This window comes from Cheilinus undulatus, linkage group 11 (genome assembly GCF_018320785.1).
Source record: "Cheilinus undulatus linkage group 11, ASM1832078v1, whole genome shotgun sequence".
Taxonomy (NCBI): Eukaryota; Metazoa; Chordata; class Actinopteri; order Labriformes; family Labridae; genus Cheilinus; species Cheilinus undulatus.
In genome coordinates, this window is record NC_054875.1 from 4,841,586 (window position 1) to 4,860,042 (window position 18,457).

Genomic DNA, 18,457 nt, shown 5'->3' on the forward strand with positions numbered 1-18,457 from the left:
TGCATCAACGTCCTTATTATCTCCCATAAAACCTGAACACACAGAAGACAGTAAAATAAGCAACTGAGCATTTATCAACCTGTTCAGCTTGAGTTCACACATTTTCAGGTCAGTGTGGACTCAGTAAATCTGGGTGTGTTGAGGAATTATTGGACCATTCAAGTGTAGTTCCTATTCAGACAGTTAGGTAAAGGACTGCAGATTTATAGTTTTCCATTAAGACTAAGTATGGCATTGTGATAAACAATATTGGATTTTTGCAGCTATCCAATATTTACAAAATCCATTTAGCTGACACTGTTACTGATAGATGATTAAATGTAGTTCAGACCTAAAATTTCAGTCATTAAAACACACTTTGAAGTGTAAGGAATAATGATGAAAAAGAATAAAACTTCTTCGTTTGTGAAGCCAATATTCATAGCTGATATAGGCAGAAATTTATAGTCATAATGTCAGCTGTGATTACCAGCAGAAATGTTCACATCTGTCAATACCATGATCATACTGTTAATATTGTGTTAGTAGGGCATCAAAAATATATTTTACCTCACACTCCACTTCTACCAATCCCTGAAGGCTACATTTAAATGCTTGTTTGGAGTATAATGGGCATTGTCGCTTAAACTGGAACATACACACACAGAGTGTGTTCTTAAGCTTAAAAATAAGTTTACTCTAAAGAGCAGAAAGTTTTCATTTGACACTGATCCAGTGGAAGAGACAACAAGCACTTAAACACAGATGCAGAAATGTGAGTAATTTTTTGATGGCTTTGTTTGCTTTTAAAGGTCAAATAAAGGAATCACAATTTATCAGACTGTTTTACTTTCCATATAAAGATTACGACTTATCAGTGTATGTTTGACCTTCCAAAAAAATCCCAAAGTTTAAAAATCCAGCCATGTGAAGAAACATCCCCCCAGTTCAAAAGTGAACTTCAGGCCCTGACATTGACATCAACATTGACATTGACATTGCCCTGGGAACTTTATCAGCTAATTTGTCATGTTTTTTGAAGGAAAGTGAAGGTTCACCTCAGAGTTTGTTGTCTATTTAGCTATTTTTCACACAGACACCACTCAAACTTCCCATCATACATGTGGCATCATTGGAAGACACTCATCAACAGCTCTCTTTTTTCTTTGAGGTCTCTGCTATGAAATCATACTGCCATCTAGTGGTCAAAATCATAGCCTTTCCATCACTTTGGTAAAGGTTCATCTTTGTCTCATCAGTCCATAAAATTCTGTCTCATAATTTTTGGCCTTTTTTCCCTACTGACCTCATTTTATTTCCTTCCCCTTTGGCTGTTTTAAATCATTGTTGCCCTCTCCACTTTGATGCTTTTATATCTTTTATTGCTTCTCTTTTGTATGTCTTTGCTACATTTATTTAAAACATATAAAGATATAATATTAAGGGACTATAAACCAAGTATTTAAACACAGCACACACCTCCGGCTCTAACGGGCGACACAGAGACACACACAGCTAAAGCGCACACAGAAACAGCGCTGGCGCTGACCCTCCACGGCCAGAGAGGAGATTTAATGCAGGAGGAAAAAGTTCAGGTATTCTGAAACTTTTGCCCTCAACAGATTGAAGCCTGAAGTCTGAACTACCAACATGTTACCATGCACTACAGAGTAGGTGTGTGCGTGAGCATTGCGTTTGTGTGTGTCATGACAAAAGACGAGAATGAGAGGAGAGCAGCCATTGCTGCTGCATTAAAGACGCACGAACAGTCAAAGGAAAAAAGACAATAGGAGAAAAGAGTGACAGCGGGACAGAAGATCATGATGGAAAAATTAAAAACAGAATATTGTCCATGAGTCCCAAACCCCGAGTCAAGTCTTGGGTCTGTTGCACACAAGTCCAAGTCAAGTCTCAAGTCATTAATATGTGTGACTTAAATGCGATTCGAGTCCAAGTCGCAGACTCGAGTCCCCATCTCTGATACAGTTCTCCACCTCACCCTCATAATCCTCCAACAAAAGCACCTCTGAGAAACTCTCCAGCTAGTCAAATTAAAACTCCTGTGCCAACATGTCTTTCCTCCCCTCCTAACCCACAGCTGTGATGCCATTCCTCTGTGAGCACCTGGGTGTGTCAGGGTGGCACTGTTACTTGTCTAACAGGCTGACCCAATCCAAGCCTTTCTAGCTGTCTGCAAGTGAACCTTCCAGGATCCAGGTAACAAGAGGAGGTGCAGAGAGGTGGGGCTTTCTGGGACCGCCTACACAACTGGAGGCAGATAAAAGTCCATCACAGAGAGCAAGAGGACACTTAGAGGGACTTGACTCTCCTCTAGGTGCGCCCTGCCAAACCTCTCTCTCTCTCTCTCTTTCCTTTTGTTTGAGAGTTCTTCGTAATCAGAAAAAATGAGTTCTTCTACAGTCACCAAATCCTTCACCGTTTCTTCAAGGCGCAGTGGAGGGGGCAGTGGTGGTAGTACTCGTAATTACAGTAGTTTTAGCTCTACTGGTGGGGGTGGTCGAGGATTTGGTGCAAGATCGGTAATTGTAGGCGGTGGTAAAGTGTTAGTGTCTGGTGGTGGTGTTGGCTTAGCTGGTATTGGATATGGTGGTGCTGGCTACGGTGGCTACAGATACGGTGGTGGTGGTGGTGTTAGTAGGTACAGTGTTAGCAGTTATGGTGGCAGCAGTGCTTTCGGTGCTGGTGGTGGTGGCGCTGCTGGTGGTGCTGGTAGTGCTTTCGGTGCTTTCGGTGCTGGCAGTTTCGGTGGTCCTGGCGGTTTCGGTGGTCCTGGCATACCGCAAATCACACAAGTCCAAGTCAACCAAAGCCTGCTGACCCCTGTTCCCATCGACATCGACCCCAACATCCAGACCATCCGAACCCAGGAGAAGGAGCAGATCAAAAACCTCAACAACCGCTTTGTCGGCTTCATTGACCAGGTTAGTTTCATTTTCTCATGCACAAAGAAAAAGCCTCTGTTAAGGAAAAGTTTTACGTGAGATTTTGAATTTTCCGTGCCATGTAATAACAACAGGTGATGATAGATTTAATGTAGGATTCACTGCACTGATGAGCTAAAGTTCACCGTTTTTTTTGTAAGCATAAACAACTGCAGCAACCTGCCTCCCCAGGTTCATCAAATATTACACAGCAACTGATCTGCAAACAAATAATGTAAATGCTCACAGCCTTGTTCACCGTGACTTTAAGCACAAATGCATCACTATTTTGACAAAAGTCAACAGGATTAAGTAATTTGTTTATTTGCTCAAGCAGTGTGTTAAACTCTGATCTCAAACCAAAACCCAGCAGCAGCAAACTCTTAAACTGAAACCTGACCTTTTAATTTTTTCTATACCATAGTTAAAACTTTGCCAGCTGTCTCAGTGTTAAGAGAGGTAGGAAACAAGAGTGGTTGGATCCACTAGCATACAGTATGAGGGGGGAAGGATCAGGTTATCTTCAATCTCTATGGCAGTAGGAATGTATAAGCTCTTAGCTTAACTGCAAGGAAGATCATAAGAAACATCGATTAAACTTATGATTCAGCTTTAGGCATGTTGTCTCCTTCCGCCTCACACTGTTATCCTCTGATCAGCAGAGTGAGTCTGTGGGATTCTACAGTAAAAATAACACCATACCTGGCTAAAACAAAGATCATAGGAGCGATTTCAACCCCAGTGATGAGGATGTGCCGTTTTAGCTTGGTGTGGTGTTATTACCGTACAGGTGTACAGGCCAGCCAACATATTTTCTCGGCCTATTTTTATGTAAAACTCACTAAACTACGCGAATGAAACGTTCATATCTACTGGCATTACGCCACAGATCTCTCTGAGCTTGTAATAACCACAGGAGTAACTTTCACAGCAGTCACTAGAGGTGAATGCCACTACTATAGCCAAGAACCTTATACGACCCAACTTCACAAATCCTGAAATAAACCTTTAAGAAAAGGTGTGAGCTTTTGGTTTCCTGTGTGCCACAAATGATTAGGGATGAAGGAAAATGTGAGGGGTGTTTTTGACCGAGTAACTCAGAAAAGACAGGCAAGGGAGTTTCTTTCAGGTAGATAAAAGACAATCAACCACACCTTATGAGAGAAAATGCTCAGTTAAGATTTTCTAGTGTGCACATGCTATGCCTTATTTGTCAGGATGATGTTCCTTTAGACTTCTCACAATAAAACCATTACAAACTGAAAATACACAATGAAGATTTTGCATTATTACAAGAGGGAAAAAATTTAACTGTCTGCATTTCACATCTGAATTTAATTTTTGTCTCTAAAGCGTCAGGATTCAAGTGATGCGACAATTATGCCTGGTCGGTAGTATTAATTACAGAGGGCTGTGGCGGACAAGTTCGCTCAGTGAAAGTATGCATCCTTGGCGTGAGGGAGCGTTAATGTCAGCAGTTTGCAGGGAGGGTTGAGGCTAAGGTGTGGCATAAATACCTCACCTTGCCTTACCTGCCCTGAGGGATATTTTCATACAATAGCTGCCAAAATTGCTCTCTGTGTGGGAAAGCCACACAAAGGTGTGGCAAGAACAATCACATGAGTGAAGTAAAACAAAGAAGACAAACATCTTAAACTGAGCATGAGGAATCATCAAGGAAAGTGTAAGAAAATTTAAAGATATAGGTTAATGTAGTATTATGGCTAAAATCATTTGACTGCAATCAGAAATGGTTATAGTGTCATCATCTGATACCTGAACTTTCATTTTGTAGCCTATATTGTGGCCCGTCCATTTAAGGTGATAGGTGGCTTTAGAAATAACTTGATGCCTTTAAGTATAACCTGATCAATCATTACACTTACTCTAAATGTTCATATTTTGAAAGAAATTTTTTCTAATTGACCTCCACACTATAGGACGTCTTTTATCAACCACTGCAGGTCACCGCCAGATACATGTCATCTTAAGACACTTCCATGTTCATTTCTTGATTGAGTGGCAAGAGACATTTCAAGACTTTTAAATGCTAATCTTTGACTTCCCTATGTAACTAGATATAAACTTGCGTGTACCATGTTCATGTTTTAGGTGCGCTTCCTGGAGCAGCAGAACAAAATGCTGGAAACCAAGTGGAGCCTGCTGCAGGATCAGACCACCACCCACTCCAACATCGATGCCATGTTTGAGGCTTACATCGCCAACCTCCGCAGACAGGTCGACGGGCTCGGCAATGAGAAGGTGAAGCTTGAGGGAGAGCTGAGGAACATGCAGGGACTGGTAGAGGACTTCAAGAACAAGTGAGTTGATACCAAAATGACCTTCATTCATTGATGCACAAAGCTTTTCTCATCAGCTAACTAAGTCCATGTTTGTGTCAGATATGAGGATGAAATCAACAAACGTGCTGCTGTGGAGAATGAGTTTGTGCTTCTTAAGAAGGTGAGAGTAAATCTGCAGTGACAGGTGTTAAAACTACAAGGTTAACTGATGGAATATTTTCCATTCGGGCCATCACCAATGCAATCTGAATCTCTGCTGGCAGGATGTTGACGGCGCCTACATGAACAAGGTTGAGCTGGAAGCCAAGGTTGACGCCCTTCAGGATGAGATCAACTTCCTCAGAGCTGTCTATGAAGCAGTACGAAAAATTCAAATTCTTTTACTCAATATTTTGTTTATATACTCCATTTTGTTCAAAAGAAGAGAAAGATAACTGGCTCTGATGGGTATGAATAAAGGGAAAAAGTAAGCTTTCCTTTAAAAGCTCACTTTGAAAAGTGATAAATCTCTTGTGTAGGAACTGGCTGAGCTCCAGGGACAGATCAAGGACACTACAGTCATTGTTGAGATGAACAACGCCCGTGGCCTGGAAATGGACCAAATTGTGGCTGAAGTCAAGGCTCAGTACGATGAAATCGCCCAACGCAACCGTGCTGATGCTGAGTGTTGGTACGAGCAAAAGGTAGGAAGTGAGAGACATTAGTCTCACCCATTTCTAAACATAAAATACAATACCTGCCCTGTCAGTGAACATTTGAATCTTTAACAACTGTTATTCCAAACCTTTTTACTTTAGTTCCAGGAGATGCAGGCTTCTGCAGGCCAGGCTGGAGATGATCTTCGCAACACCAAGACTGAGATCGCTGAGCTGAACCGTATGATCAGCCGCCTCCAGAACGAGATCGAGGCAGTCAAGGGACAGGTGGGCCCTGATTAACAGCTACATAAAGATCACTTCTATACAGCTCTGGACCTATGAGCTATTTAGAAAAAAATCCAAACATAATAAATCCCTCTAAAAGCATAGAGATACCATATCTGAAGCTTCTCCATATTATCCAATTTTTCAGCGTGCCAATCTGGAGGCCCAGATTGCCGAGGCTGAGGAGCGTGGAGAGCTGGCAGTCAAGGACGCTAAGCTACGCATCAAGGAACTGGAGGAGGCCCTGCAGAGAGCCAAACAGGACATGGCCCGCCAGGTCCGCGAGTACCAGGAGCTCATGAACGTCAAGCTGGCTCTGGATATTGAGATCGCCACCTACAAGAAACTGCTGGAGGGAGAGGAGACCAGGTACTAAAAAAATCTAAAACATTTTAGGCTAACGAGAAATTAAATCATCGGATGCCTGACTCTGAGAAGGAAGCAACTTCAACAGCTGTGAGTGCTGATTTGTGTATTTCTTTTCAGAATTGCAACTGGTGGTGTACCATGCAACATCATCGTGCAGCAGACAAGCAGCAGTACGTATAAACAAATATTGTTAAAATTCAAGTCATTTAAGTCAACTTGCAGGTTTTCATTTTAAACTATTAAGCACTGAGAATAAGAACACTACTATGAAGCAGAATGTTTGCTTGATACTTAACTGAACAAGCATGACATTACAGAGAATGATTACATTTGATTTTCTAAAAACACAGGCGTCAGTGCTGGTGGCGGCGGCGGCGGCGGCATGGGCGGCTATGGTGGCAGCGGCATGGGCAGCGGCATGGGCGGCGGCATGGGCGGCTATGGCGGTGGCTTTGGCAGTGGCTTTGGCAGTGGCTTTGGCAGTGGCTATGGTGGCGGCATCATCAGCGGCAGCGGCATCAGCGGCGGCGGCATCAGCGGCAGCAACATCGGTGGAGGTGGCGTTGGCACTGTGTCATATTCAAAAACCAGCTCAAGCCGCACCTCCCGCCGTGTGGTTTAACTGAACCAGCAGTTTTTCCTCTCTTCACTCTTCCTTCATTGCATTCTCCACCTCTTGCCCTCTTCTCCACTCATAAGAGCCAAAGTTAACCCCTCCACCTCTGATCTTACAGCAGACTCAGGAACATTTTGCATTCAACCTTTAACAGCTGGCTGATTAGCGTAATGACAGCTTTTCTGGCATTTACCTCCTGTGTTGCTCCTCCTCTTTGGTACCACAGAGAGAGAGATAACATCAAAAAAGTAGAGGCAGAGCGATTATTACACCATAAAAAGAACAGCAGAGATGTGAGTCAGTCCTCTCTTCTTTGGATCAGTCAGCCTGGCTGTCTTTTAGTTGCTGGATGTGCTGTCAAGCAGACAAGAGGATACTTGTAGTGTCACGACAGAAAATCTTTACAAAGCAACGGTGATTGCACAAAAAATGACAACAGCAACTCCAAGATTTGAGCAGGGAAAAGTAACATCTGCAGTCAGCATACACCTGTCCAACCTCTGACCCCTTCCTTTCTTCAATGTCTCCTCTGTTGTCTCACATCTGTCAACATGTTGTGCATTGTTACATCATCAAAAGCAGCCACACTCATATTCATGTTGGGATCCTCTTTTTCTTCTCCTGTTCTGAGAGAAAATGGGCTCTCCACTACAGCATATCAGCGGTGTCTTCATCCTGCTTTACTCCACTCTGAATAAACCATGGTTAAGGCTGACTGGGAAAAAACAGATTTATCTTGAATTTGTACCACCAAATGTCTGGAATAAATCTGATTTCACACTAACTTTGGCAGTTCTGTTTCTTCTTTGAAGTTTTTGTTTTAAAACTGCATTTTTTATAAGCTGCTTGGTAATGTTTTAATGCTAAAAGATAATCCCTAGACTAGAATTGAAGCAATGTTAACAAAGAAAGTTTCTCTTAGATTCACTGTTTTTTTAAACAAATATCACAAATTTAACATTTTACTCCCATTATTCAAAAACTGGTGAGTAGATTTGATCAGCCTCAGCAGGCCAGAGAGTTTATGGCAAAATCTAAACTCTGTTAGATGGATGAACACTTTCATGCATCTGAACATTTTAAAATTAGAACCAGACCAGAGAAGAGGTTGAATCATGCTACAGATTGCTGAAATTTTACCCCAAACTTTGAATACACTGTAGTTTAGGCTTGGGGAACTTGCAGCAGAGAGTCACATACTGCTTGGGAGCTGCATGTGGCTTGCCTTCTCACTCACTGCCACTTTACGATATCAATAAATCATAATCATAAAACATATGAAAAAAATCTGCTATAAAGTAACAAACTTAAGTTGCTACTACAAAATCACAAAGACTAGATGCACTGCAATATGAAAAATTAAAAAAAAGATCCTTACCTTGCAACACCAGAGGTTTGGACTGTTTCCATGTTTGTCTTCAAGCAGATCCAACTTGCAAAGATTCAAGCTTAGACTGCTGCTTTAGCTACATCCATGCTGATCTCTTCACTGGCAAATATTTCTTCATTAAAAGAGGAGTTAAGAACCATGCTAAAAGCTTTCCTTGGTGGAATCTTTTTGCTCCAGCAAACTCTGGAGGTAACTCCAGCATTCCAGAGTCACCCCCCTCCATGCCTGCTCTCCATCCACCATGCCGACACAGAGACATCATTACTTTATCGCATGGCCCACACAGCCTAGACAGCATGCCAACAGACCCAGGCTCCAAACATGCAAGCTCCAGGTAGCGACAAAGTTGATACTGCCTGCCTGAACACCACTCACAATTACAGTAAGACCATTACTCCTTGTACAAACTTTACACATGAAACTAAAAAAAGTAGTAAAGAGAAAATAAGAATGATTGGAAGAGAGAGACAGAGCTCATCTGCCATATCTGTCAACATCAATTCACTTTTTGAGCCAATATCTGTCAACACTGATTTCATGCTAATAATATCGTGTTTCTCTGACAACCCTCTGACTTTTGGTAGTTTGCTAAAATAGAGAAACGCTGCATCCACTGACCCACTTAAGTCCATGAGGGTTCAGTGTTTACAGACCAGGGTGGAAATTAGGACAAAGCTACTGACTCCTGTAAGCTCTGACATCTTTTTACCAGTAGTGCTGCTGCCCTCTGATGGCTTTTAGAAAACACTGCAGGCATTTTGTTCACTTCTAAAATCCACAAACAACTTTCTGCACCATCAGTGGTTCCTAATCTTGGGGTCGGGACCTCATTGGGGGTTGCAAGACACTGAGAGGGGGTCACCAGAGGCCTAAAATAAAACTAAGAATATTTTTTTTAATTACACTGTTGCCAATTTACACCAATTCTACCAAATATTAACCATATTTCATCACTTTTTAACACCAATTTTAGCACATTTTTGCCATTTAATACCCATTTGTTTCAATTTTATACCCTTTCCACCACTTTTTTCTGCCTGTTTTCCTCACTTCTAAACCAATTCTTGACACTTTCTGTCTCATTATTGCAACTATTAACCACTTTTGCATTCTTTTCTGTCCATTTTAACCAGTTATCCCAGTTTTGCCAGTTTATATCAATTTTCATCCCAGTCCACCCATTCTCCCCCAATTTTTTGCACTTTAAAGCCATTTCATCCACTTTTTAATCCCCTTTTGCAACCTTTTTGTGCCCGTTTTTGCCAATTTAATCAATTTTTAGTTATTTTTTTGTGCCTTTCTTATCTAATTTTTGCCATTTTTAACCCATTTATGTTCTTTAAAAATCCATTTTCAACACTTTTCACCCATTTGTCCATTATTTACTAATTTAAGCAACTCTTTTACCCATTTTAAATCTGTTTTTAACAAAGTTATTTTACTTTTAAGAAGGCTATTTACTACACAAATGAATAGACAGCGATATCTGTTTCTTTGATAAGAATGGTTATTATTTAGGTCAAATGTAAAATATGGTTTTCACAGCTTAACTTCACAATGGACTATGATTTTGCTGACCTCCATGGGCCCTAAGTTTGGTTGGGTCCCAGAAATCTTCCCCTTTATCCCTCCTTATGGACGGCCTTTTCTGCACATGACAATTCTTGAATGTGCATGGCTGTATTCGATCACCTTCAGGTGCAGCTGGGGTCACCGATCTCTGGCCCCTTTATTTTGGGGGTTGCGGGCTGAAAAGTTTGAGAACCACAGTTCTACATGGTTTGGTTTATAAATTGGAACAAAGTGTCAGTCTGATTTCTAGTAGAATAAACACCTGCTTTTATAAAGCGTTAACCACTTATCTGCCTGGCCTATTAGGGCTGATATTTTGCATTTAGCTAATGATCTGTCAGTATTTTAGATCACTGATTGCTGATTGATAAAGTGCATCCATAAAGAGCAAATGGATAGTGAATTAAATCTGCTTTTTTGAAACTTTAATGCTCAAAAATGTTTTCTGTGATGTTATGGCTTACTAATCTTGTCAAGTAAGCTCGTTTGAATAAATATGATCTCACTATTACAGCTGCTACGTAAGTAACGTGAGAATTCAGCAGACTTTGGCTCAGGGAACACAGAAGAAGCTTACCTTTTGAGTTTTTCACTTCTTCACATGTTGTCAAAATTCAACTTACACTTAAAAGCAGCTGAATGGGCTCCATGCATGAAAAATGATGTGTGACTGGGCTGAAATTCTGCTACATTGGCCTAAAATCTTCACCGTATGCGCCCAGTTTTACGCCAATGCTGCATCATTGTCCTTATTATCTCCCATGGTTGGCATCACAATGGAACCTAAACATACACAAGACAAAAAAACTAAGCAACTCAGCACTTAACAACCTGTTTAGCTTGTGTGCACACATTTTCAAATCAGTGTGGACTCAGTAAATGTGGTTGTGCTGAGGAATATTTACACCATTCTAGTGTAGTTCAGCAAAAATAATCAAAAATCTTTTGATGACTTTGTTTGCTTTTAAAGGTCAAATAGAGAAATCACAATTTATCAGTCTGTCAGTTTTTTCATAAGAAGATTAAAACTTACCGGTGGATGTTTGACCTTCCAAAACATTCCCCCCAAACTTTAAAAATCCCCCCGTGTGAAGAATCATCCCCCTAGTTCAAATGTGAATTCCATGCCTTGACACTGATTGACACCAACAGAGACAAACACAGAAAAACTGTTGCAGGCATGCATATTTTGGTATTTTCATTGGGTGAAATTGGGATAGATGTTGTCCAAAAATGGTGCATAAAAGCTTTTTTCTGCCAGGCCACAAATCCTGAAAACGGGACAGTCCCAGGTAAATCAGGATACAGGGTCACTCCATGTAGGAGGCTGTTGTCCAGAAAGGTGGGCTGCTCATGCTCACATCTAGCCCTGGCTCCATTCCTGTAAGATGTTCCCACCCTATCGCCTTCATTTCAAGATATCGTGACTGTCAAAAAATAAAAACAAAAAAATAAAGGCATAACAGCCCAAAATAAATCTTAGGAATCTCCAGTGTGTGTTGTGCCTGACATACATTTTAAACTATTACTTCAAGGCAGAGCTGAAATACAAACTCTACTCATTGGCATGGGAAACAAGCTAGATAGCAAACATACTAAAGAGCTATCAGGGACTCGTCATTTTTATATTTGAAACTAAGAATATCTTACATTATTTAAAGTGGGTTATTTATTATAATTTTTATTAATACATGATTGTTTTATGAGCTGACTCCTTTAGTGGCCCAACATCAATAAATCTTTAGTTTGGTCTTCATGACTTATGCACTTCAGCTAGCTAAAAAAACGATGCTTTTAACACGAACAGCCTCAGGGCAGACGCCACTGTTGCCAGATATCGAGAGACAAATAAGCAACCAGTCTATTAAAACAAGCCCAAAACAAGCAACTTTTGCTACGGAGGCCCGTAGGTTCCGGGGAGAGAAAAATAAATAAACTGTGTGCATGGTTTTACAATCTGTGGTGAGGGATTGTAAACTCTGGGTACAGATTACCAATTTATATCCATGTGGACAGATTGGTAAACTGTGTGCAGTTTTGCAGAAGTGTACCCATGGTGCAGTTATCCCCCCCCCCCCCCCGAAAAAGTACCAGACTATTGTAGCTGAAGTATAGCAGAAGTACAGTTACTCTAGTTCAAATTTACTTAAATTAAATAGAAATAAAAGTTTAGTCTACAAATTTATTAAGGTAAAAATAAAAAGTAATTTAAAATTTACTCTAAGTATTACCCAAGGGGTTTTCAAAGTAAAATATGACCTGTCCTTAATGTGCAATAACAAGAAAATATGGACCTCCAACCAGGTTATTGTAGGGTCTGTATAACTGAAATGACCACATACCATGTCTCACTAAAAGACCTTAGCCTGTCTCCTTAGTGTCCAAGGGAATATCTTTGGTCTTGGCTGAGCAGGGCTTTCTACCTTGGACTTTGAGATGTCTGAAATGATAAACATTTCAAAATTACATCACTTTTCTTTAAAAAAAAAAAAAAGATCAAATTCATTAAGTACAGCAACTGACCAAATTATTTGCATGGGCTGAGTGAGTGAGTGAGTGAGTGAGTAAGTGAGTGAGTGAGCACCCAAGACAGTGGCAGCACCAGTCATGGAGTCAGTTAGGATCTGAAAACACAAGATAATCAAAATGTTTTTGTGCACTGATTAAAGACTCAAGCATACCTTTGGGTCCACTGGTACAGGTAGTAGGTGGGGCAGATGGCCGGGGCTCACTGGTGTCTTTATGACAGCCGTCCTCACCACAACCAGCCACAGTTTCAAACGCCATATCTGACATATGACAACATTTAATTACTATACTTGGAACCAAATTCTAACCCTTTTCAGCTATCAGTTCATTTTTTTGGTGTTGAAATGCTTAAACATACCTTTGGGTCCACTGAGAAGCTTGGGCTCACTGAAGCCTTCTCCATGACAGAAATCCTTGCCAAATCTGTCCTCAAATCCGTCCTCAGTTTAAATAGCTACATTTAACACACATGACAACATTTACTTACTTTCTGTTACACTAATAACCTTTTTTTTATTTTAAACATGTATAAAAGCAAAGGTATAATAGCATAAGCATACATAGGTTATAGTTACAGTCAAATAATAGAGCCTGCACTTTGTAACTTTTCCACAGAAGAAAATGCCTCTCAAGTGTAGCCTAAGGAAGTTGAAGGGTTGAACTGAACAATAGAAAAGTTATTATTCTCAGCAAACAAACACATGATAACTATTTAAAAGACAAGAATCCTTTGCAGGCACTTGATTTAATTTGCAGCCCACAATTTATTTGAATTCATTTTAATAGTTTCACTCAGTAATAAATTGGATATTGCTAAAGTGTAGATCATTAATTAAAATGCCCATCAAGCGGGTCCCCCTGTTCTTCTTTGCTGCCCTAAAAACGGTAGCTCGTGTTTCCCAGCAATGAAGGAGAATTTATTTCCCATTTATTCTGCTAACACTTACCATGGCAAAACTAAGCACAATATAAAGTTAAACATTACACTATTTGATCGGTGCAGTAATACTTGTATTTATCAATACCAATACCTGCATTTTAAGCAGTATCAGACGCCGTGTTTCCCACAGGACGGGAATCTATTTGTGGTGGTGGGTTGCGGGGTAATATATTTTTATTATATATCCTGATTCACGATATATATCGTGATATTTTGAAATGGCCTCTCAGCAGCTGTATAATGTTTAATTCAGCCCCAAATGGCACGAGTTTGGTGATAAAAATAAAAAAGACTGTTCTATTGGATTTTAAAATTGTATGCAGAAAGAAAAAATCAATATAAAGTCAAATTTAGCAATTTTATTTTGAAAAGGACTTCATTTAATCTTTTACTAATAAATCAAAAATACATAAATCATGAAATACTTGTTCTTTCACAGTGTATGGAAAGTCCTGAAATATTTTCTATGTTATGTTTACTGTTGCTGATTATAAAATGATTATTTTCCTCATTACGGGTGAAGCAAACCTACACAAAACTCACCAATCATTCATGCAGTAAATGGCCAAAATCCTGCAGTCTAGTCCTCCATTCAGGCTCACAGCTGTGATTATATTAGTCCGTTATCTGTGCGGATGAACGCTGGACCAGTTTCTGACAAGTCCATGAGATGAGAGCATCTTTAGACCTTGTTAAATAAACTCTCCTGTGTGATCATGGAGGAAAAAGGTCGTCTGGAGGCAGGAACATTTTAACCCCTCTGTCGTTGTTTTGAGCTGTAAGGCTGAGATAAGTCTCCGTTGTTGTGGAGATGTGGATCACATTAGTCTGCTGCTGGGCCGTCTTCTCTCTGACCTGTACGACTCTGGCAGGGAGTTTTCAGCAAAATGCTCGCACCCAGGCAAAATCTCTTATTCTGGGTTAAGTCTTTGAGATTTTTTAAATCCTGGCTTTTCAACAACACTGGGCTCATGTCGTTGTGCTACTGCCGCCGTTATCTCGGAGTCATCTTGCGGCGTATTTTAACGATTACCGCGTGAGTTTGACCTCTTCCTTTGCAAAGTTGAACGACTGCTCAACGCTGCAGACCCAGCGTTGCTTCTTGCTGTCTCAAAAGTCAGCTAGCTCCCCGCTAACTAGCCGTGCTGCTTTGTTTACCTTCCTCTCCCTTGCTTCCCGCCGCTGATGCGCATGTGCAGAGGAGTTTTCTGGGTGGGCGCAGGCGCATGAGAGAGAGTGAGCTCCGTGAGCTCGCTGCTGTGAGAGACGCATTCAGGGACAATGGGAGAAGCGAAACTCCGGCGAGAAATGCACGCTGGCGGCTCAAAACTTCCACATAATTTATACTGGGATATTCGCGATATAGTCATCTTAACGACACGCTACATTCACAGATCGAGGGCGAACAGGAAGCGCCAGAATCTATTTGTGGTGGGCCTAATTTATTTGTGGCGGTCCGCCCCAAATAAATGAATGTATGGGAAACACTGCAGACGTGTTTCTGATACTGGTATTGGAACAACAATAACCACAACCACTGTTATTTAGCCTTAGCCAAAGAAGTAAACAGATGTCTAAAATTATCCTACATTTAGTTAGCATGCAAGCACATTTCACTGTAGCAGCAAAGCTGACAAAAGCAAAGCAGAACCTTAGAATTTGGACTTACCATATCTGTTGAAAAATATACTGCTGCTGTGCAGGAGTCCCGTGTCTGTGCGCCTGTAATGTCACCAAGTCCCGGGAATACGGATGCCGGAAGCTTCACGGCATGACAGCCAATGACGTTCTAGAAATTCTAGGGTGGCATCAGGGGTGGGCAATCATATTTTGGGGGTGGCACGGGCCACTCCGGCCACCCTTTGTAACCGCGGCTGGAGGGAGTTAAACCACCTTTTCACTTTGTTGCTCAAAAAAAAAAAAACTCTCCTACAGTTCACCATCAGTCATGCTTTTCATTTAAACGTCACTGACGTTTTCCTTAACAGAAAAATAACAGATTGCCCTGCTCTGCCTCTGATTGGCTAGTACTCGTTGCCATCAGGGTCAGAGCCAATTAGAAGCAGGATGCGGGTGGGAAAAAACTCTGCTGTCTCCTGTGTGTGTGTATGGGGAAAGGGGAGGGACAGAGGGAACAGGCAGAACAAACTATCCTAGATTTAAATAACACATCGAAATCAGCTTGACAACTTTTTATGGAGCTGGGAACAAGCCCAAATACGCGACTGCACTTTAGAAACAAGCCCAAAAACCACAACCCGCGACTACCAATGTTTATTTATTTATTTTTGGGCCTTTTCATGCCTTTATTTGATAGAGGAAGGACAGTGGAAAGATTCGGAAACAGGGAAGAGAGTGGGGAGAGACATGCGGTGAAGGGCCACAAGCTGGATTTGAACCCAGGCTGCCCGCGTACATGGGTAGCGCCTTAAACCACGCAACCATCTGCGCTCCTGCTACTACCAATATTAATAATCAACTTTACAGAAAAACAAGCCCAAAGTTGCTTAAAATAAGTGGACTTGGTAACAATGGCAGACACGGGTGTTGCAGTTAAAAGAGCTACCGTGTTTACTGGAGACTTTCATCCCAAGACGTAGCCATTGTGGCTACATCAGTGTTCAAACAAACGCCCATATACATTAAGGCCGTCAAATATACATAAATTAACGAACAAAGCAGAAATATTTAGGAGGATTAATCCATTTCTGTCGTTATATAACAAGCAAAATACGTACTGGACTAAGAGTCCCCGGTTAACATGGTCACTCTTTCAACCGTTACACCTGTTGTCGGTCTTACCTTTGACTCAGTGGATTTATGGCTCAAGCCCAAGTGGCAACCTCCGGTCCTGAAAAATGAAGCCAATGCGGAAGTGCAAAAAATTGCTATACCGCGAGTGTCCACTTGAGGCTGGCTGCAGGAACACCAGAAGTCCCGTCTGCACATATTAAACAGCCGGTTTTGACACACAAAATAAACTGGTTTACAGCCTGGTTCAAAACACCAAACTTGTCTCATTAGCTGGTGTCTTATTGTGCTCCCATTATACAGGGGGTGAATTTTTTTGTACCACGATTGTTTGGATTATATTTAGGATGAAAGCTGATTGGCACGTCTCATTTGATTAACAGATAGCTTGGCAGGCGTAGGCTCAGTTTCTGTCAACCGGAATGGGCCCTATGCACGGCAGGGGGTGGCGTATATCCGGTGGAAAATAAGGCCGCTTCACAAATTCTGCCCAACGATATGTGCTAAGCCAAAATGTTGTTTGTTTTGTTTCGATTGTTGTTTGTGTTTACTCTATCATCATCGCTTGGCATCCAAACACGCTAAAATGATGTTTAAAAAACAGGTTAAAAGCACCTCTGGACATCGTTGCTGCGTGCTGCAATGTACATCTTCAGCTAAATTTAACTCGTCAGCTCAGGTAACTCATGCAAACAGCGAGTAAACCGCAACGAATTTGCCATCAAACGCCTTTCTCTTCTCCCGACTGGAAGTGTGGGAACGGTCTAATGCCAAATGCGGAAGCAGTCCATGCATAGAGCCCATGCTAGCTAGCAGGCTGACAGGAAGTCGCGCTTAGTGGGCGGGCCGTTAGATTGATCCAAAGTTAAGTTGAGATCGCGATTTCAATATGGAAGCCTCCGCAAATGGGCTTCAAGAACCGTTTTAGCCCGCCTATTGTAAGCAGACGACTGACGTCAAACAAGGTTTGTCCAATTCTTTCTACAGTCTATGCTCGAGCCAGATTCTGTTGCCCTCTTTTGAATCCTTCTGGGGACCTGGGAACTTCATCGGCCTGTATGTCAGGTTTTTTGAAGGGAAGTGAAGTTACATCGGGGAGTTTGTCGTCTATTTAGCTATTTTGTACGCAGACACTGCTCAAACTTCCCACCATACATGGACGTCATTGGAAGAAATTAACCAATCGCTCTCGATCCTCTTTGAAGTCTCTGTCATTGAATCATACCGCCATCTAGCGGTCAAACTTATATGACGGTGCTTTTAAATTGAACATTTTTAATTCTGGATGCAATTATTAAACTAAGCTCTGCATACGATTATTTACTGTCTTAATTTGAAAAAAAGGTAAAGAAAGAAAGAAAGAAAGAAAATAATTGTAAAAAAAAAATACTAGGGCTGTCAATAGATTAAAATTTTTAAGCGAGATTAATCTCACAAATTCCATAGTTAACTCGCGATTAATCGCAAATTAATCACACTTTTTTGTCTGTTCTAAATGTACCTTACAGTACTATTTCTCAAGATTTAAATCCTCTTATCAACACAAGTGGACAAAAATGCTTTCTTTATGCAAATGTTTGTTCATGTCAACAACCCAAAACAACAACAGATAAAGTCCAGAAAATTCTCTAGTCTGAGCTCAAAGATACTGACCGCTGCAAAAATATGCTGACAGCATAACATGGTAAACTCAAGCCACAACAGATGGAGATACTGACCTTAATGTACCATTACTGAATAATACCACAATGTAGAGTCAGACTTTAGACTTCCAGAAGTTAACTCCTCTGTTCTCAGCATCTGAACACCAAACAACAGATCTCATCATCACACATGGACATAAAGAAGTCAAGTCTCTGCTGAGAGCTCAGCAGTAAGGCACAGACACATCTAATGGTGTTTCACTGTTCTGATGTGAGTAAGGTGGACACGTCTGCACTGCTCAAGAGAAAAAGCAAGTCATTACTTAAAAAATGTCTGCTATTATTTATCATATTTTTACTTTCAAACTAAAAAATGTAGTCCAAATGTAAAATAAATGCTGACAGTAAGAAATGACTGTCATCAGCCCAGTAGATTTACTGGAATGATGTCAATAAACACACATGTGAAGCCTCTTTTCAAAACTCATGAACACACAAAG

The 18,457-nt window shown here is 41.0% G+C and overlaps 1 protein-coding gene across 1 annotated transcript; it reads left to right on the forward strand.

Moving 5' to 3' along the window:
- The first annotated feature begins 2,304 nt into the window (after positions 1-2,304).
- On the forward strand, positions 2,305-7,916 carry LOC121518012 (keratin, type II cytoskeletal 8-like). Its single transcript, XM_041800170.1, has 9 exons — positions 2,305-2,921; positions 5,034-5,242; positions 5,324-5,384; positions 5,488-5,583; positions 5,743-5,907; positions 6,022-6,147; positions 6,296-6,516; positions 6,634-6,686; positions 6,867-7,916. The coding sequence occupies exons 1-9, from the start codon at positions 2,385-2,387 to the stop codon at positions 7,136-7,138; spliced, it is 1,740 nt and encodes a 579-aa protein (XP_041656104.1). The 5' UTR covers positions 2,305-2,384; the 3' UTR covers positions 7,139-7,916.
- The last annotated feature ends 10,541 nt before the right edge of the window (positions 7,917-18,457 follow it).